General features: G+C 38.4%; 1 protein-coding gene and 1 pseudogene across 2 annotated transcripts in view; both read left to right on the top strand.

Moving 5' to 3' along the window:
• PDLIM5 (PDZ and LIM domain 5) overlaps window positions 1-22,013 on the top strand; it is a 170,357-nt gene extending 148,344 nt beyond the window's left edge. For both annotated transcript variants that reach the window (XM_021710786.1, XM_021710787.1), the window contains one exon: window positions 21,670-22,013. In XM_021710786.1, coding sequence (XP_021566461.1) covers window positions 21,670-21,892 — 223 coding nt within the window. In that variant the 3' untranslated portion in view covers window positions 21,893-22,013. The remainder of the gene's footprint in view (window positions 1-21,669) is intronic.
• Window positions 11,683-12,029, top strand: LOC110595379 (annotated as a pseudogene).
• Window positions 22,014-22,379: the final 366 nt, after the last annotated feature.

Genomic DNA, 22,379 nt, shown 5'->3' with positions numbered 1-22,379 from the left:
TGCATGTTAAAAGCAGGGCTCGGTGGCTCAGACTGTAATCCCAGCACTTTGGGAGGCTGAGGCTAGTGGATTGCCTGAGCCTGAGGGTTTGAGACCAACCCAGGCAACTAGGCGAGACCTTGTCTCTACAATAAAACAAAAATTAGCCAGGCATGGTAGCACACGCCTGTAGTTCCAGCTACTTGGAAGACTGAGGCAGAAGGATTGCCGGAGACCAGCAGGTTGACACTGGGGTGGCCTTGAGTGTGCCACTACGCTCCAGCCTAGGCGACAGAGTGAGACTCCACCTCAAAAAAAAAGGTGTACATCCACCACTCGCAATGCCAAAGCCCCTTAAATTTGAAATGTAAAACATCCAGACAGCATTAATTCAAGAAACAAAAAAGCGAAGAAACAAATGATGTTGTCAAAGGTGATTGTGAAATTAATAAACACTCATTGCTGAAAGACATAAACCAACAGAAATAATACTGAATTCTTAAAAGTAAATACTGAAAACATTTTGGTTTACTTACTTCCTAGGGAGAATCAAAGCCCAGATAGAAAGTGACTCTCAGAGTTTCTTGCTAATCTTCTCAGTGATTTACAGCCCAGAGTATTTAGAGGACTTTCAGGTGAGGTTTACTAAGTACTGTTTGCATTTGTTTCAAATCCTGAATAATGGGAAAGAAAATAGAAGAGTGGGGAGAGTTAAATACAGTACTGATTTTCCATAAAGGAAGGAACTTGACTTCTAAACCATAAACGAGTTTGAACTTGAGGTCATCTGGAAAAACTCTAGAAGGCATTCTTAAAAGCATGGGTAGTGAGCACTGAGGAGGAGAGAATTGCCAAGCCCAGAATAAGTTCTCAAGAAACAGATCACACCCAGCTTAACACATTTTGGGTGGATTGGGGGGAGATGTGAATGTTAACAAGTCATCAAAGAAAGACTAAGACACCTTTGAATTCAATAATGAGATGAGATTGGTGAGTATCAAGATTTTAGATTCCTAATAGGTTGCAGAAGTTTAACCAAAGGATATTGTTTAAAGAATCAGAATGACTTGGATGAGGACCTCTACAACTTGTTGCCTAAATGTGTGGGTATCATGAAGCAGGGAGATACAGCATACATGTGCTATAGCCAGATCATCCTTCAAAAACTTATTAGGAATTTAGGAAAATGCACCAAATCTAGTTTAAAACTGAAATTTAATATAGTTATGTGCAGTTTGAATGAGAACATTTTGCTCTCTGGGAAACAAGAGGTGGGAGAGATAAGGTTGGCGAAATTAAGTATTTTTTAAAGAGAAGTGGAAATTTTACAAGATAATAAACCCAATATGAATTAATTATATCATATGACTTCTACAATGATGAGGCAAGCAATCGTTCTATTCTGCACAAGTAAATCTTCCCTGGAATATTATGTTCACCCCTTGACAATTACATAGGTAATCCCAAGAAAATCATCTGAAAATTTAGTCAGAGGCAGCTATATGAGTAATTGATCCTACATTATAAAATGAGCTTCACCTAAGTCCACAGCTATGTCTTCTTCCCTAAACATCTTCCCTTCGTCTCAGACCCCATTGATTAGCAGTGGCTTCTGCTTATGTTTAGTATATACAGTATATTCCCTACATACAAACCTTCAAGTTACAAAGTTTAATAACAATGCACACCTGTGTTTTGTATTATTTCTCTGCAACAGATGTCAATATAGCCTGGAAAATACACATAGTACTATATAGCCAATTGTGTTAGTCAGGTAACTAGGCTAACTTAGAATAAACTGGACATACAAATGCACTCTTGGAATGGAACTCATTCATATGTTGGGGACGTCCTGTATGGTATATAATAAGTAAATCCAACAAATGTTTATGAAGCACTGTGCACCACCCACCATTCTGGATGCTGGTTTATAGCAGACTCAAGGTACTGTCATGGACTTACCATCTAGTGGAGCAGACATGCCATGAAAAAGCAAATAAGTGATATAGTTTTAGATTTTAATGTATTCTATAAAGAAATAACAGATAGCCGGGCTGTGGCTCAGCCTGTAATCCCGCACTTTGGGAGGCTGAGGTGAGTGGATTGCCTGAGCCCGCAGGTTTGAGACCCACCTGGGCAACTTGGTGAGACCTCATCTCTACAATAAATAAAAAAAAAAAAGAAAAATTAGCCGGGTGTGGTAGCGCGTGCCTGTAGTTCCAGCTACTTGGAAGGCTGAGGCGGAAGGATCACCAGAGCCCAGCAGGTCGGGGCTGCAGTGGCCGGAGCAGCCACTGCACTCCAGTCTGGGCGACAGTGAGACTCCAACTCAAAAAAAAGAAATAACAGGTAATATGAATATAATGAGGGAAGGGAAGAGTGAGGTCATTAAACACTAGCTAGAGAAAAAGGAGATATTTGAACTGAAATGTGTAGACCCTGAAGGAGTCAATCATGCAGATATGGAGGAGATATCCTCTTCAGGCAGAAGGAACAGCAAGTGCAAAGACCCTGAAAGTGAAAGAAGCCAATTATGAGTGGAGCACGGTAAATAAGGGAGAGAGTGATAAGAGATAGAGTGAAGAAATAGGGGCCAGACCATTTATTGCCTTGTATATTATATTAAGGATAAATTCTTCTCCCAATTAAATGGGAAACTCCAGCCAGGCACAGTGGCTCACACCTGTAATCCGAGCACTTTGGGAGATGGAGGTGAGAGGATTGCCTGAGTCCAGGGGTTTGAGACTAGCCTGAGCAACTTGGTGAGATGTTGTCTCTACAATAAATAAAAAATTAGCCAAGCTTGGTGGTGCACGCCTGTAGTTCTTGGAAGGCAGAGGTGGAAGGATCACCTGAGTCCAGCAGGTTGAGGCTTCAGTTGCTGTGAGTGTGCCACTGCACTCCAGCCTGGGCAACAGAATAAGACTCTGATTCCCAAAAAGGAAGCCCATATAGGATTATAATCATGGGAGCAACATCTGATATGTGTTTTTAAAGATTCACTCTGGATACTGCAGAAAGCTAATTGTAAGGGAGAAATCATGGAAGCAGGAGATGGTTAGGAATATTTCCATAGTTTAGTCAAGCACATAAGGCAAGTGATAGTGAGTGACTTGAGACATGGAGATGGAGGGAGTTAGATAGGTTTGTGTTTTAGAGGAAGAGTTGATAGGTAAGTAGAAATATTGAGGTATGGATAATGGAGTGTGGAAAATTGTAAGTCATTGAATTTGTTAAGAATTAATTCAGTGGGTCAATGAGTCCATTCAGGACAGTTAAAAAAGCTAATAGAATCATGAGGTATCAGAATGGGTGAGGAAAAAAAGGGTACTTAAAATTCAAATTTCAGACATGTTGTACTTGTTGATGAAAAAGTAAAGGTTGTGAATTTTGGAGTGCATGACTGAGGTATTTTCAGCTTAAGGCTTAGCCTTAGGGGAATATATCACTGAAGTGAAGAAGTCAAAGAATTTAATAGTCAGGTTATTTATTCAGTGATTCAACCCAATGACATTGAAATCACCAAGAAAGATTATTGGAATGCAATAAACAGGAAGGCAGTGATGCAAGTGGTCATCGTACAGGTAGAGTTTGGACCTCTCTTTGGTCCCCACTTTGCCTGGTTTGAGATCAGGTACCCTTAGTGATGTTATGTCCCCCACCCCCACCTCCCTCCTCTGGCACTGTCCTGCTACTGCCAATCCCTTTCTTATAGTATTATGGTAGGTGTTCAGGGTCTGCTTATGAGTGAGAACATGTGGGACTCAGCTCTTTGTTTCTGTGATAGATCACTGAGTAGTGAGTCAGGGTCCAAAGCAAATGTTGGATGAGGTAGAAACAAGGCCATAGGAAGGGTACAGTGAACCTCAAAGGACTTGGGGTTTTGGATCAAAGATGACTGATGGTATTTGAGACAGTAATGAGGAGGACACTTGCCCGTTGCCAGGTTTATAAGAATATGAGTGTAGGGAAAAGGCAACCTCTGCTTGAAGGGACTGCAGAAGGTGTAGAATGATGGAGGGTGTGTAAGGGCTGTGAGGGCTGGCAAGTTGATCAGATTAGGAGGTAAGCAAAGCAGTGCAGAAGCGAGAGTCCAGGAGGTGAGGGGCTTTGCTGAGACAGGTAAACAGATGAGAAACATGATGGGTAACCCTTGGAGTCCAGAATGTAAACCCTATGAGGGCAGGAAGTTAAAATGGGCAGTAGAATATGTGAGGATGCCTGGTACAAAGTGGCTATTTGAGTGTGATTGAACAGAAGAGTTCAGGACCTATGATCTAAAGAGAATGTGACCACTTGATTTTTGTTCTGTAATGCTGACTGGACACTGTCACTGGAGCATGAGGTACTGCGGTGGCTTTCTCAAGATACCTGGCTTCTCCAGGAAGAAGTAGTGGGTGGCTGTTTAACAGCAGGCATTCGGGTTCCTTTATGTTTTCAAACAGGTAACAGATTGACTTAGCACTATTTAGTGAATAATGCATTCCTTTATCCTATTAATCCCTTTACCTGGGGGGGAAAAAACTTGCCTTTTTAAAATTTTTTTTTGAGAAAGCAGGATTTATTGAGAGGGCAGAAAAGCTTCCCACGTGGGAGGGGACCCGAGCGGGTTGTCCTTAAACTTGCCTTTGTGCATTAAAATCTTTAGATTATATTAGTATTTTTTAAGATAAAGTATAATATATGCTTATTCTTTACCTGTCTTTAGAACCAATAGAACATGTTTTATATAAAGATGAAGGAATAGTATAGATATCTAAAGAGTTTACAAAATATTAAGACTGGAAACTTAGTAATGATATGTTTACTAATGGTAAACTTAGTAAAATCCATTAGGTAGAGGCAACAACAAAGAAATGTGTAATAGTTAAGACAGAGTTTGAAAGATGTCAGAAAATAGAAAATAATGACAAAGAGCAAACTCTTCCCCCAACACAAATGTCTTTGGTCCATTCAGGCTTGTATAACAAAAATGCCACAGATGGGGACTTAAACAACAATCATTTATTTCTCACAGTTTTAGAGGCTGGGAAGTCCAAGATCAAGACTCCAGTATATTCAGTGTATGGTGAGGGCCTGCTTCTTGATTTGTGACAGTACCTTCTTGCTGTGTCCTCATGTGCTGGAAGGGGCAAAGAGCTCTCCAGGGTCCCTTCCTAAGGGAGAGCACCAATTCCATTCGAGCTCCACTTTCATTACCTAATCACCTCCCAGAGGCCCCACCTCCTATATGAATTTGAGATGAAGAGAACACAAGCATTCAGTATATAACAACAGATAATAAGTTCTTTGGTAATATTCCTTTTTGTGTCCTACTTTTTCCTTGCTTCAGTAAATGGGAAGCTCCTAGGAAAATAATTTCCTTCAGAAGTCTTTGCTCTCACAAAAAAATAAACCTCGTTTTGGGTTATGTTTTTATGTTTGATAATTTGCTTCATAGCCTTCTGTTAGCCTCTGACAATTCAGTCCTCCTCATTCTGCCATGTACAAAGCAAGGATACCTGTCTTTGAAATTCTCTTCAAGATGCCATCTAAAACATGTAGAATTAGCGGGCTCAATTTTAGGCCACTACAGAAACAAAGGCTATTCAAATTAATTAACATTGATTTCAGTTAGTAAATTTAGCTTGTTATTGAGAGTTCCAGTGATTTCTAGCTGAGGTTTAATTGATTTATTTTTTCAGAAGGCAGAACATAGTTACCAGTAAGCAAACTCAACATATTTATTGTCAGGAAGCCCAGTAGAAGATACTTATTGTTCCAGATGGCTGGCTATTGCCTTGGCTAAAATAAATACCTTTGCTATGCCAGTGAACCCCCCAAGGGCAGAGTCCAGCTATGACCCTGATGTATCTCAATTTCTGCTCAGCAGTATTATTCCATGAAAATTTGTTTTGTGGAAGAGTGAGACTATCAAGGACAATTGATTGTCATTTTCCTCCTTTACCTCTCATAAAATACATATTTCAAGTTTTGTGCCTCTTACTGAGTTCTCACCAAGTTGCTCAGGCTGGTCTCTAACCCCCAGGCTCAGGCAATCCTCTTGCCTTGGCCTCCCAAAGGGCTGGGATTACTTGCTGAGCCACCATGCCCAGCCACATTGTGAAATTATTGGAAGGATTAAATGCAATGATACCTTACACATATTAAGTAATGAGAAAACATTTACTTTTATTATTAAAAAATAATTTTTATAAGCTAAATAGTAAATGAAAATGAAATGAATAATATTAGTATTATTAGCCTGAAGTATGGAAGAAATTAGTTTGTTTAAGACATTGAATGGGTAGTGTAATATGACTGGAGTTTAGGGAATAAAGGAAAAAATTGTGTAGAAGGATACTTGAGAGGTTTATTGTAATGAGTCATTTAGGGATTTGAAGACCATGTTAAAGATTTTGAATATTGTCCTAACTGTAGTAGGAATCCATTGCAGTTATTTTTTTTTTTTTAAGTTGGAATCTCACTCTGTCACCCAGGCTGGAGGACAGTGGCATGGCCATGGTTACCCCAGTGTTGACCTGCTGGGCTCCGGAAATCATTCCACCCCAGGCTTCCAAGTAGCCAGAACTACAGGTGTGCACTACCACACCCCGCTAATTTTTGATTTATTGTAGAGACGAGGTCTCGCCAAGTTGCCCGGGCTGACCTTGAACCCACAGGCTCAGGCAATCCACTCACCTCAGCCTCCCAAAGTGCTGGGATTACAGGTTAAGCCACCGAGCCCAGCCCATTGCAAGGTTTTAATGAAAGTAATGATAGGATAAAGTGTGGATTTTGTCGGTTTTTTTCTTAAAATACTCTGGCTACATTAGACCGTGCCAGATAACACAGGGGCTGAATAGAAAGGATTTGGTCAGAGAGGGAGCAAGAGAGCAGTTTGATAATTCTTAAATCATGGTTTCAGTTAGTGCTAATCATAGTCTAGATGAGGGAGGGTGGTAGCAAAGAAGTGGAGCCGATGGATGGGTAACAAATATAATTTAGAGGTAGAATCACTGGGACATGGTGATGGGTGATTTGAAGTGGTGAGGGAGAGGGAGAGAGAGAGTGGCAGTAAAAAGTTTCTTACCGGATTTCTGGTAATAGCTATTGCATCATTTGGAAAAACATGCTTCAAGAAAGGTCTTAAGAATTCATTTTGGGTACCTGCATAATGAACATTTGTCTACCCAACTCTGAATTATACCCCACATCTTTAAAATAAAAAAATTAATTAAAAAAGAGTTCATTTTGAGAAAGGTTAATTTACTTATACTGTTTGACATTTATAAAAATAACTAAATAAGGCAATTCAAAATATGGGCAGCTGCTCAAAAGAGAGCTGAGCTAGGGGTGTACATCTGGGACATTAGTATTTAGATGGTGTTCGGAGCTATGGATGAGGATAATGCCACTGTAGTGATGGTGGCAGAGTACAAGGAAATAAGGCACAGGACAGAGAATTCTCAGGAAAAGGAATAGCACTGAAATAGTCCTGAAAACAGACAGGTGTATAGGGTTGAGGGATGGAAGACAGAAGAATAGGAGTAGTGAGTAGTCAGTTGGGTCAGGTACTGAGATTATGTGAAATGAGGAATGCAAACAAATGAGTAATGCAAACACGAACAAACACTATGATTCCACTTGTATGAGGCATCTAAAGTAATGTATTCATAGAAACAGGAAGTAGAATGGGGGTTCCGGGGTGAGGGGGAGAGGGAAAGGGTAGTTGTTTAATGGGTATAGAGTTTAAGATTTGAAGACAGAAAGTTTCTGGAGATCTCCTTCACAATAATGTGAACACTCATCCTACTATTGAACTGTACACTTGAAAATGGTTCTTTCAAATATTATGTTAATGTGGTTTGTTTTTTTTTACCACAGTAAAACAAAAAATGAGGACTGCAAATTGTCAGTTCAATTTAACCACAAAGAGGTCATCAGTAACTTTGGCAAGAATATGATTTTTGGGGGATGGGTCCCAGTTGAGATAGATGGTTGAAGAGCAACAGGCAGGTGAGTATACTGTTATTTCAGAATTTGACTGTCAAGGAGAATAGGAAAATAGAAGATAAAGGTAGTTTTTTGATGTTGTTTTTAAGAGAAACTATAGCTTTTTTTTTTTTTTTTTTTTTTTTTGAGTTGGAGTCTCACTCTGTCGCCCAGACTGGAGTGCAGTGGACGCTCCTGGCCACCGCAGCCTCGACCTGCCGGGCTCCAGCGATCCTTCCGCCTCAGCCTTCCAAGTAGCCGGAATTGCAGGCATGCGCTACCACGCCTGACTGATTTTTTGATTTATTGTAGAGATGAGGTCTTGCTGCCCAGGTGGGTCTCGAACCTGTGGGCTCAGGCAATCCACTCACCTCAGCCTCCCAAAGGCGCGGGATTACAGGCTGAGCCACCGAACCCAGCTGAAACTATAGCATTTTTTAATGGGGACTCAAAATATCCAGTGGAGGAGAGATGGATCAATTCAGGCCACTGAGAAAAAGGGAGGAGATGAAATACCCTGCATAAGAGTATTGCTGTTTGACAGTTGTCAAGACTAAGGTATAGAAAAATAATTCTTTTTGATGGTAAGAATGGCAAGTTAGTAAGGTGGATAGACTCACACCTGACTTGCCAGATTGTTAACGTGGATCCTCATTGAAACGCAGAGACACAGTGCAGAGATTATGCACAGAAAGACACAATATACAAATAACCCTTTGTTCATTTGTCCTGAGAAAAGCAGGCCAAAAAGCTGCAAGTCCAATTCTGCAGACTGGGAAGAAGATAGTTCATACTTCTCTCTGATGATAAATGAGATCTCATTCAAGCAAGACAAAACAGAAAGTTTGGCTTCTGCAGACATGCTGTTAATCAGAGCTTCTTCCAACCCTAAAAGGAGTAAATATTAGGGAGTGGCATAATGAGAACAGACAGTGGTGTCTGTTTCATATTAAATGAGGTAGTGTAAGATTTTGTCATAAGTCTAGTATTTTTAGAGGTTGGCTAAGCAATGAATAGGCAATCAATATGCATAACACATGGGAAACCTCCAAGTGCATTTGTTTGGAAACTTGGAAATCTCCTTAAAAGGTATTTCATGCCTTATATGAGCTTTATTCTTAAGTGGTGCTCACATTTTTCCAATCACATTATTCACGGAGATGCTGGAAGACTGAACTTCTCCAGCTCCCTCCCTTTTCTTTTTTTACCTGTTCTGTGGTAATATATAGATATTGACAATGATTTTTACCACATTTTTCCTTTAAATACTGATAATTATTTTTATTATAAAGACATTTATTTAAAGGTATTTTGGAATGCTGCTCATTTCTTTGAGGTTAATCATGTGTCTCTCCTTACTTAGTCTGCTTAGTCTGAATAGTGACACAGTCTCTATAGGTACAAGTATGTTCTAGGAAATACACAAATATTGTGAATTCCTTATTTGGAAATAATAAATTTCATTCAAGCATTTATTTCACAAATACTTACTTGTTTACTTTGATAGCACTTTGTTGTACTTCATTTGTATCCATAAATATAATGGTCCCTGATCTTAGGGAGCTTCTAGTCCACTGAGAATGTGTGGACTTAAACAGATAACCACACAAATTGTGTAATTACAATAATAATAAATTCTATGAATGAAAACTATAGGCTGTTATGAAAGCATATGACAGGGGCACCCTAAGGTGACTTGGGAAATCGAGGAGGCCTTCTTGAGGAGATGACATTTAAACTGAGACCAGAAGGATACTTAGGATTTATCCCAGTGAAGATAGAGGGATGTAGAAAGTGAGGAGTAGCAGGCTATGCAGAGAGTATGAGGTAAGAAGAAGCATGGCCCACTTTAAAAAGAGATGGAAGGCCAGATGACTTGGAGCAGGCCGAAAAGAGGAAGAGCTCTGTGAGATAATGCTGAAGAACTGGCAGTCCAAGATTATAGCTGTCCTTGGGACAGGGCTGGGAAGTCTAAGCAACAGACATGACCAATTTTGTATTTTTCAAAGTTCATTCTGATAGCTGTAGAGAGAAGTTTCTAATTATCTAAGATAGGGCTCAACAAGCTCTTTCTGTTAAAAGTCTGGGTAGTTTTTAGATTTTGCAGGCCATATATATGGTCTGTTGCAACTACTCAATTCTCCATATCATATAAAAGAAGCCATAGACATATGCATATAAGACTGGCTGTAGTCCAATAAAACCTTATTTATGGATACTGACACTTGGATTTTATATAATTTTCATGTATCAGCCAGGCTTAATGGCTCACACCTGTAATCCCAGCACTTTGGGAGGGCGAGGAGAGAGGATTGCTTGAGCCTGGGAGTTCTAGACCAGTCTAGGCAACACAGTGAGACCCCACCTCTATAAAAAAAAAAAGTAAAAAAATTAGCCAGGCGTTGTGGCATGAACCTGTAATTCCAACTACTCGGGAGGCTGAGGCGGAAGGATCGCCTAAGCCCAGGAGATCAAAGCCTGCAATGAGCCATGTTCATGCCACTACACTCCAGCCTGAGCCTGACTGAAAAAAAAAAATTATTGTATCATGAGATATTATTCTTTTAATTTTTAAAAACAGTTAAAAAATATGAAAACCAGTCCTAGCTCACTGGCCATACAAAGACATATGGAGTGCTGAACTTAGCCTGTATGCCATGGTTTGCTAACCCATGTTGTAGTATTTACATTTCTTAGTCTTTTAACCTTTTCTACTCTACCTCTTAAATGATATACCTCTTAAAATGGTATTTTCATTTTGCTATGACATTTTCTTAAGTTGTCTGCATTTTATTCAACACTCTGTTGAACCTGACTTAGTTATGATAATACTAAATAAGAAATGAGAATGAGGCCAGGCTCGGTGGCTCAGCCTGTAATCCCAGCACTTTGGGAGGCCTGAGCTTGCGGTTTCGAGACCAGCCTTGGGCAACTTGGCAAAACCTTGTCTCTACAATAAATAAAAAATTAGCTGGACATGGTAGTATGTGCCTGTGGTTCCGGCTATTTGGAAGGCTGAGGTGGAAGGATCACTGGAGCCCAGCAGGTTGATACTGGGGTGGCCGTGAGCGTGCCACTGCACTCCAGCCAGACCCCCAACTCAAAAACAAAAAAAACAAAGAAAGAAAGAAATGAGAATGTACCCTTTCCTTTTTTATGTCTTTATCTTAGTGTTACATTTTCCATTTGAAACTTGGTATAACATGACTGACCTATTCTCCTTTTTTTTTTTTGAGTTGGAGTCTCACTCGGTCACCCAGACTGGAGTGCAGTGGCCACTCCCGGCCACCGCAGCCTCGACCTGCTGGGCTGCGGTGATCCTTCCGCCTCAGCCTTCCGAGTAGCTGGAATTACAGGCACGCGCAACCATGCCTGGCTGATTTTTTGATTTATTGTAGAGATGAGGTCTCGCTGCCCAGGCGGGTCTCGAACCCGCGGGCTCAGGCAATCCACTCACCTCAGCCTCCCAAAGGCATGGGATTACAGGCTGAGCCACAGAGCCCAGCTCCTATTCTACTTTTTTAAAAAAATAAGTAATTTAGGAGGATGGGGCAAGAAAAAAAAGTAATTAATTTTGTATTTTTCTCATTTGTTTTTTTTCCTAAAGTATTATACTTGGCACTTTCTTCATTTGAACTTAGCACTGAGTTTTTAATTTTATATTTACCTTGCAATCGTTCTAAAATTTAATTCTGCCTCTTCCAGGGATGCTGTGTAAAGGCACTCAGAATGGTGCAGCATTTAACATACTATTGTAGGCTTTCCTACAATACAGCTTCTAATAAAACTAGGCTGTTCCAAACCCCTGGTAATAAAAGAAGGTTGGGAAAGCACCAGAGTCTGCGTGTGGTGTATGCCCAGGCAGACTTTGAGGTGTTCATGCTGTGAGACCAAAAGTTCTTATGAGGTTGTCCAAAACAGAAAAACACATCAGCAGGGCCAGTGGTGGTTCCATGTGTGCAAAATGTGTTTGTGACAGGATCAAGCATGCTTTCCTTATCGAGGAGCAGAAAATCGTTGTGAAAGTGTTGAAGGCACAAGCACAGAGTAAGAAAGCAAAATAAGGAAATGAAGTTTTTTTTCTGTAATAAAAATTAAAAGACTAGTAAAAAAAATTTTTTTTTAATTCTTGCATTCTAAAGAAAAAAAATGGTACAGATATCAGAAAAACAAAGTAAACAATACTCAAAGCCCCACAATTACATGCAGTCACCTGTTGTGGACCTAACAAAATACTTTGTTTGCATAAACATAATATCTATGTGATTCAGATCTACAAACACAACATTCTGACTTGAAAGGAAATTTCTGGTTGCTTTCTTATGGGCACTTTTTAGGAAGCTGCCCCACAAGATACTGGAAAGCATTGTGTGTGGAAATAGTAGAGACAGACCTGGTCTAAATTCCACCTGACTCTTGCTAGATGCTTGGTATTGGGCAACTTAATTTCTTGGAGCCTAAGTTTTCTTAAAACGTTCAGAATACATAGTCAACAAATGGGAATTGCTCATCCACCTTTTCCCTTTAGGAATACTCTTTTGTCATATGGAGATAGTGATGGTGAAGGATAGGGTGGGAGCAGCCTATGTTTTGTGGTGATGGGGATGAGGTTTTCATTTTAACCTTTTGTAGATATGAAGTAAAAAAAAAAAAACTAGCAGTATTCTCAAAATAGAACTAATGCATGTTTATGTTCATAAGATGGTATAGATGAAAAATGTCTTCTGTACTCTTCATTAACATTGCCTTGTTCATTTTACTTCTGAAAACTTAGGTTTGACAGTACTCTGGAAGACCTGCCTAAGAGTGGACCACACCCACCTGCCACTCCTCAAGTGTTAACTATTGGTAGCCAAGTAACCACACTTTGTAAAGTAGTAACTACTTATTCTAGGTAGAGTTTTTCCTTCTTGGTATGTCTAAATTTCAGTGCTGATGGTGAATTTAAATATTAAAACTGTTTGACTGAAAAAGAAATGATCATTGATTACAGAACTGACATCCATTAATGTATAGACAAGAAAGCTTTGTACTCATCCTCAGAATACCACTTTACACTGCTTTTATAGTTTTTACTTTTAGTTTTGTTTAGTTTCTAACTTCTAATCAAGAAATTTGTGTTTTTTATTTATTCACTTTGTGATTTGAAAAATCAGCTTGCTGAGTTTGTCATAAATCTCCTTTTCAGAATTAGAGATTCATCTCTAAGCATAATTTGATACCGGGTACCCAGACATATTCCAAAGATACTTTGTTAAATAACTCTGCTTATAAAATATTGCTAGACTCTGCTGATACTAAGTCCTTTAATATTATTATTTGCGATACAATATGATGTAAGAAGTTAATTACAATTTTCTTTTCTCCTTACTGGAGAAGGATAAATTAGCTGCTTTGTTTTTTTCATTGTTTTTTTTTTAATTGACTAAGTTTCTAGCTCTTATGTTAACCATTACTTCTCCCAGGTACTAACTATTGTCTCAGTGATGCAGAGTAATTCAGAATCTCAAATTCTGAATCTGTTGGTAACTTATTCTTCCTTTTGGCAATCATATTATCCTGCTCCGCTACTGGTAGCATCTTCTTTTTCCCTTTCCAGCTCTTGTTCTTTCTTTTCTAACCATTCACAACAGTTGTTAAAACAGACATATGGTTTAATTTAATGGACAGACTCACAAAAAAATTATTCTTAAAGTTTATTCTATGTAATTATTTTTAAATAGCTTTCCACTGTTTCTTTAATTTTCCTTCTAATGATTTATAAAGTTATAGCCTATGGAACTTGGAAGAACTACTTACCAAATTCTTCTGACAGGGAAAAGAGACTTATGTCAACCCTCACAGTTTCAGACATCCAAGCTCTCATTAACTTGGGTTAAGTTTGGCACATAATTGCTTCATGTTGAGGGTGGCCATTGTCATAAGCTTATGAAAAATGTGATCATAATATATAGTTATTATGCTCTTTAATAATTTGTACCCATAAATGAAGGAGTGACTACAAGTTTCACACTTTACATTTTAGACTTTTTATTGTACTTACTAAAGATTAATTCTTAATTCCAGTTTGATAACCAGTTTGGGAACCATCACATGCCTAATGATGGAATCTTAATTTTTGCACAAGTGACTGATCTTTTCTAAAAGACCAAGGAAAAATTATTAATTTAAGTAATATATACTTATTACTTAGTTCTGAAGATGAAATTTTATACCAGCGTTTCAAAATCTTTATGGAACTAACTGAAATAGAAATATGGAACTTAGTAGAGAGGGTGATGTTTTGGTCATATTCACCGTGGCTTCTGTTTATTTTTGCAAAGGTGCTTGCCCTCTTTAAATAGCTTTACTCTCAATAATTTAACAGTTATTTCTTGTTCATGTTAGTATATATTGCTGCTTCTGAATTGGCAGCCAGTTGAAAGTCCTTCCCCTGAACACATAAGTTTTATTAAAATGTCTCGCTACTAGTATGTATCATCTCTAAGGTAAAACTCTTATGTTTAAGAGACTTTTTGGAAAAATTGACTTTATTTTCCTTCTTTCTCTGCTTATGGAAATTTAACTTCACCTACATTTAGACTACTTATGTATCTAATTCTGACTTGTACCCCACATCTCTATAATAAAGTTAAAAAAATTTTTTTAAAGAAATTTAAACTTCATATTTAAGATTTATTTTTCAAGTAGTTGTTGGCAAATCAAATGTGTGCTATATATACTTAATTTTAAGTAGGATTAGAGACAATGAATTTAAATACATTCAACAGTTTTTGTATGTTCAAATCAACTTTATAGAAGATTATATATCAGATTTTAATTTCTGAGATAAATCGTAGCAACACTAAATAAATGACCTGAACTCCTATTACACCTTTTACATTTTACACCTCTATAATGTTTAAATATTAATGCAGAATGGTTGCTAACTTGTATTTATCATGCTACCTTTTCTCACTTTCCTTTTTGTTCCTCTCCTCTGTTTTTCTTTCCCTGCCTGTCAGTTTAAGCAGCTCCACGAGAAATGTGGAAAGTTCTTTTGAAGGTTTTCGAAACTTTTCTACCTTCTGCTCTCCTGCTAGATACAGTGCTGCAGATCTGAGCAGTGCAGCTGCTACTGTGTCTGCTGTCATTGCTACAAAAACCAGGTAGAACTGCACGTGCTACGCCTCTTGATGTGATCTCCACGCTCGGTCACTTCTTACTGTCGATGTGATTTCCACACTCAGTCACTTCTTACAAGTCACCTCAAGGAAAACATGTGCAGCTGAAAAAGTCACAGCCTTCTTATGAGCTCTTAATTCACTAGTGGATATTTTATCTAGGTTGTAGATAAACCCCACAATATTTGTTACTGATTGTTTTTTAATCACATTTTTATCTCTTTCCATTGCCTTTCATGTGTGATATTTCTCAGTTGCATGGATTGTTATATGTTGTCGGTTTATTGACTCAGGTTTTTTGCAGTCTTCAGTTTTTATATCTGAAACAGAATAAAGTATAAATGGGTATTTTAACTTCCTATTGAATTTTTTTTTTTTTTTTTTTTGAGTTGGTGTCTCACTCTGTTGCCCAGTGCTGTAGTATGCTCATGGCCACCCCAGCATCGACCTGCTGGGCTCTGGTGATCCGTCCGTCTCAGCCTTCCAAGTAGCCAAACTACAGGCGCGCGCTACCACACCCAGCTAAGTTTTGATTTATTATAGACAAGGTCTCACCAAGTTGTCCAGGCTGGTCTCAAACCCATGGGCTCAGGCAATCCACTCGCCTTGGCCTCCCAAAGTACTGGGATTACAGGCTGAGCCACCAAGCCCAGCCACTCTAAATGCTTTCTAAAAGATTTCCTTGCTCATAGGTATGGTAGTTCATGCCTGTATCCCAGCACTTTGGGAGGCCAAAGTGGGTGGAATGCTTGAGCCCCAGGAGTTTAGCCAAGACCAACTTGGGCAACATAGTGAAACCTGGTCTCTAAAAAAAAATAAAAATAAAAAACTGGAACTACAGTTGCATGGTAGCGCACAACTGTAGTCCCAGGTACTCAGAATGCTGAAATGGATGACCCAAGCCCAGGAGGTCAGGCTGCTATAGGCCATAATGATCATGGTCGTGTCACTGTACTCCAGCCTGGGCAACTTGACTCAAAAAAAAAAAATTGCTTTGACCAATTTTGGTGAAAATTTATTCAATTTTATATTAATGAGCAAAAAATATAAACTTTTGGCCCTTCTTTTCATCTTCTTTTGCCTCTTTGTGCTCCCCTTCCTTTTCCTTCTCCTTCCTCCACCCCCCCCCCCAAGGAAATGTTTCAAATCATAGACCTTAACACTACTTTCTTCTATTGGTCATGTGATTTTTGCTCAGAACTCTTTCTAAATGCTTGCCAGGCTCTCCCTTCCTGAAAAATATCACCCACTCCTGGATGCACTTTGCATCAGCCCTGTCTCCAAACCTTTAGCTTTCTCCGATCTCCAGTTCTCAAGGAAATCAACTGGCTCTATCCGTGCTAAGAAAACAAGGTACTGAGGGAGCAGGCATGGCAAGTGGTGCTGCTTCCTCTAACACTTAACCATCATATTAACAGGCCAGTGAGAATGTCCTGCAGCTCTAGGGACTTGTGCCCAGTTTGAATTAACTGTAATTTCAATGCAGTGCTAATGAAAAGCATGCTATTTTGTATGATTATTAACTCACCTTTTAAGTCTTAGTGACATCTTTCATTAGCGTGCTTAATGTTTGTTTGGTATGAAATTTTTAATAGTCGTGCAAATACTTAAATTACAGTAGAATAATGTCTTCTGTTGCATGGATGTAACTATATTAGAATAGTCAAATGTTTAATAAGACATACCTTTTTAAAAAACGAAAAAGAGCAATAAAGTACTTCATTTTGATTGGCTATGTCTTATAGTTCTTACATATAAAGCAACTTAATTTTCACTCTCTGGGAAATGCTAAAACACAAAAATTAACTTTTTTCTAAACGACTAGCCTTAATGATTAAGCCAAAAATGTTTATTTATGTAGTTGACTATCCAGTAAATTATTATTTAAAGGAAGGTGTTTAAACAGGAGGAGAAAGATAATAGTACATTTTGTGCTAAGAAAAAAAACACCTGAAATTTTTAAATATTTTATATTTGCATAATTGTGAGTGTTAAATGAGCAGAAATCTTTCATTCTCTATTCTAAGTTTGTATAGAGGCAGGTAGACTAAGTACTCTGGGGTACACTTTGAGTCCTTGTGTATACTTGGAACTCACTTGGAGAACTGATGAGAGCTGTTCATCCTCTCTATTCTTACAAAAGTGGGCATGCAGTGATAGACTGACTGAAGCTGTCTGTGGACTCACCCACCTCTAGAGGGTGTGTTAGTAGTCATTGCCACTTATTTTTATTAACAGTAGTAGAGCACAGACAAAAATATATTTTGACATTTGAGAGAAGGAAATAGTTCGTGAAAAGATATGCTACTTGGTGATTTGGAAAGCAGGAATATGGGATTTATTGAGAAGCCCTTTGCTCACCTAGTGAAAGGGGTACCCAAAAGAGCACAAGGAATAGTGTCAGAGAAGTTTTATCTCTGATTGTTACTTTTGTATGACAGTAATCTTTAAAATTATAAAATTACTATAAAGTGATATAGTTTGGATTGCTGTCTCCTCCAAGTCTCATGTTGAAATTTGATGGAGGTGGGGCCTGGTGGAAGGGGTTTGAGTTGCTGGCGGATCCCTTATGAATGACTTGGTGCCATTCTCATGGTAATGAATGAGTTCTCCTTCTTGCTTCCACTCTTGCTCTCTTATGGCATGGCTCCCCTTGCCTTCTGCCACCAGTAGAAGTTTCCTGAGGCCTCACCAGAAGCTTCCTGAGGCCTCACCTAGCAATATGCTTCTTGTTCAGTCGGCAGAGACTATGAGCCAAAATAAACCTCTCTTCCTGATAAATTACCCAGCCTCAAAGTATTCCTTTATAGCAATACAAGACGGACTAATACAAATTCCAAATTTATTTCTTTCCATTATGGTATATTTAGCACTTTGACTTTTAGTGTAAAAACTAAGTTAAAGAATTTTGATTAGGAAAATACTAAAAATGTGCTTCCAGAATTCTGGAAGACACTAATTACCTCTCTATGTCCAGGTCCTTTTATAGAATTCTGATGGAAAAATTCTATAAAATAATAAGTTCCTCATAACTAAGGCCCTTCCAGAAATAGTCCTTTCCCACCATTTCAGAGTATATATATTAGTATATCATTTTTTGGTAAGACTTTAACTAAAAGCTGTTTAGCTTAGACATTAATAATTAAACCTGTGATGTACAATTGGCTTTTTAAAAATTTAAACATGTAATAGAATAAAAGTTACTCTCAAGAGTATTCTTTAAGCATAATTTATCCTTTGAAAACAGACTTGAAATTTTCAAGTGTTCTCAATCTGTAGCTGAACTTTGTTGTAATAGTTAAACAAATGTGGGAAAGGAATGTAAACTGAAGATAAATCAGGTTACTGACACTGAAACTTAACTTTTTTCTTTTTCTTTTTTTCCTCATTAGCTCCATTTTGAGAAGAAACCTTTGCTCTATTTGCCTCTATTTTCATTTTTCAAAACATGAAACAAAAATCTTGGTATTCTTGAGCTAAAAGCCATGTTAATTTATTATTTTATCTCAGTCCCTGTTTATTTTGCAGACTAATGAAAATGACCATATTTGATTCTCAGTATCTGTGATATTAGCCGAGGAATATTTATGGATTTGCACTAATTTCTTCATTCTTCTAGAATTCTTTAGAAATCATTTTAATTATATTTAGAATTTAGGTAAACCTTAAATATATTTGAATCATGAGTTTTGAAATAAGATAACAATCTAATTTAAGAAGCAGTACCATACTGTATTAATAAATTAGTCATTAATTTTAGAATGTTTTGCTGCTGCTAATGATTATTTATAACATTTTATTCCCAGATGTAAAATAATATGACCAATGACTTTATTAATCTTTTTACCTTTAGTACATAATACCTGATGTTGATGTATTTTCTTTAAATAGTAGCTAGTAGTTAAAAATTAGAAAACAAGATGCGTTAGATTTTTAGAGGTGTGGGCATCATATACTCAGATATATGAATGTCTAGATGAAGTCTACTGTTCTCCCATTACTGCATTAAATGTTTTAAGTAAATAGGGTTCTCTTTCTCTATAGAAATTTGAACTTCAGATCAATCTTGAATTTAAACATAAGTGGAGTGGAACAACTTTTTTTTTTCCTTGTAACTTAGATTTCTATAAAGTCTTTATAATCTAATCCAAACCCTGTGCATCTAAAGAGTACTGTTTTAAGATTTCAACATCTTAGGCCTTTGGGGAGAGAATGTATACAAGTCTGTGTACAAAGAATACAGTGAAACATTAAAGTGTTTTTTTAGCTCTATGATTCTTACTCCATGGGAATTTAAAGAAATATTATGTGTTGTTTAAAATTGTTGAGGAAGCAGGATTGCGTCTGAGGTCAATATCCTGTACCCCAAATATCCACAAACCAATTTAGAAGCAAAATTATTAGTGTAGATGAGGGGTGTTTATTTAATAAATATACTTAACACTAATCTTATTATCACTGGATTCAGTATTACAGGATGTAGAAATACTGATCCCTTTCATTACTTGAGCATATACTCTCTGCTGGGCACTGTGCTAAGTACTTTACGTGTATTGTCTTATATTTCATTTACTTCTTACAGTAACCTTGAATAGAGGTAGCGTTTTTATATCATTTTACAGATGAGGAAATTTACAGAGTTTAAGTAATGTGCTCAAGGTCACAGTGAAGTCCTAACCTCAGGTAGTTTATAATGTAATGGAGGAGACAAGATACATAAAGAAGTTGCTATTCGTGATCATTTAAAAATAGCTATTACAAATCCGTGTAAAATTATATACCATGCAACTAACAAATGCCTTGAATTAAAAGGAGTCTCTTGCTTCTAGAAGCTTAAAAAGTAATAAAATGAAATAATATATAAATTGCTTAGCATGGAAGACAATGCATGATGGGTTTTTTCTTCTTCTACTAGTATTAATTATAGATACAATTTGTATGGGTGCAGAGAGAGGGTAGGAAGAGATACCTAGAACCTAGGAAAAAAATATAGAATTGTGGACAGAGAGCAGAGGTGGCTAGAATATGGTTTATATGACAGGAGATAAGATTAGACTGGTAGATTGTAGCTTTACCTTAGAAGGCTTTGACTGTCATGCTGAAATATAACTGAGCTCACCACATTTTCAATGGTTAAATTCATTTTGCAGGCCGGGCTCGGTAGCTCAGCCTGTAATCCCAGCACTTGGGGAGGCCAAGGTGAGTGGATTGCATGAGTCTGTGGGTTCGAGACCAGCCCGGGCAACTTGGCAAGACCTCATCTCTACAATAAATGAAAAAATTAGACAGGCATGGTAGCGTGTGCCTGTGGTTCCAGCTACTTGGAAGGCTGAGGCGGAAGGATCGCCGAGAGCCCAGCAGGTTGAGGCTGCAGTGGCCAGGAGCGTGCCACTACCCTCTAGCCTGGGTGACCCGCCTGGGCTTGGCGAGACCTCATCTCTACAATAAATAAAAAATTAGCTGGCTCAACTTAACTTTTCAAGGCTGGTTGCTTAGATAATCTCATGCATAGAATTTCATGCATATATACACACATATATTTATTTATTTATTTATCTATTTTTTTTTTTGAGTTGGAGTCTCACTCTGTCACCCAGACTGGAGTGCAATGGCTGCTCCTGGCCACTGCAGCCTCGACCTGCTGGGCTCCGGCGATCCTTCCGCCTCAGCCTTCCAAGTAGCCGGAATTACAGGCATGCGCTACCACGCCTGGCTGATTTTTTGATTTATTGTAGAGATGAGGTCTCACTGCCCAGGTGGGTCTCGAACCCACGGGCTCAGGCAATTCACTCACCTCAGCCTCCCAAAGGCGCGGGATTACAGGCTGAGCCACCGAGCCCGGCTACACATATATTTAAAAGCAACAAAGGACTTTATGAAAAGGGCTGTGTGATATTCTAAACCAAATTGGAACCAGCATAGATGAGGCCTCTTAAGCAGGTAACTCTGGTTGAGAGATAATCATGGGAGTCTCTTTTTTCCCTGTGTCACCAGCACAGAATGCTGGATGTTCTACTAGGCAGGAGATGTTTCTCGTTGTGTAGCCAGGGCATAGCACAATTCTGGCATAAGTGCTTAAGTAACGAGTGAGTGGGTGAGTATACCAGCAAAAAGAGCAACAGGTGATGCATTTAGGGAAACTTAGTAAAATACTGAAAGGATGTAGGAAGGGGAGGCATCTATGCCATTGCATAGATATTATCAGAGAATCTCCTGTCATGAATTATTTTAATCTAGATGACTTCTGAAATGTTGAAATAGAGAGGAATAGGGAGAGGAAGTTTAGCTCATTTAGTTTATCATTTAAAGGGAGTGACTGTATACATTTCTCAATAGCCCAATTTCTCATGGTAGACCTTCTAAAGAGAATTTTGTATAACATGCAGTCTGACTCCTTTTCCTTTTTTTTTTTTTTTTTAAAGAGAGGCAGTCCCTTAGTCATGATTTTAAAGGTTCTTTTCCCTTAAAAATTCATAGATTTAGGGAAAAAAGGATCATTGCTAAGTTTGGTTGTTACCATTTCATCAAAAATGTTTCCTTATGTCCTTTGCAGTAGCATTCCGGAGCCTTCCCCACAGTCGGCTTCCTTGGTAGCTTCCCCACGGAACATGCCTGAGAGCCAGGAAAGCCCAGCCTTGGGCAGGCCAGGAGTGGCCGGCCTCACCACTGCTGCCGCCTTCAAGCCTCTGGGATCCACCAGCGTCAAGTCACCAAACTGGCAGCGGCCAGGCCAATCAGGTAGTCCAAAGAAAGCTCTTGCTTCTTGCTTTGCCTAGTGAGTGTAATTATGAAAATGTATTCTGGAATCTAGGATCACATTACAGGTAAAACTCATTCTCCACCATCTAAGATTTAGAAAGCACTGTAAGGGACAGCTATAGCAGCGTTTCTCTCTGAAATGTCTCATGAGCATTCTCAGTGTGTGTTTGATACAGTTGCCATTTGCTGACATTCATAATTGTAGAGTTGAGCATTTCCCAGATTATTCAGGGCGCATGCGTAGAATTATAAACATGGGGACTCATTTCATAACAAACTAGTTTGTTGGAGGGTTATCCATGCAAATACAACATTTCAGTTTTGATGATGTGTACAAATAAGAATGACAACAGAAGCATCTATTGCCATCCAACAATTATTAAAGAAAGGATCTCTTAATTCTTGTTATTTGATGACTTATAAAGCAGAATGGGAAGAGGACACAAAACTAGAAAGAGAGCATGTGAATGGCAGGTGGAACAACTTGGCCTCAGTCTGGAAACT

This window comes from Carlito syrichta, unplaced genomic scaffold, assembly GCF_000164805.1.
Source record: "Carlito syrichta isolate Samal-C Ts95f unplaced genomic scaffold, Tarsius_syrichta-2.0.1 Scaffold301538, whole genome shotgun sequence".
In the NCBI taxonomy this organism is placed as follows: domain Eukaryota; kingdom Metazoa; phylum Chordata; class Mammalia; order Primates; family Tarsiidae; genus Carlito; species Carlito syrichta.
This window is presented reverse-complemented; position numbering and strand designations above follow the sequence as displayed.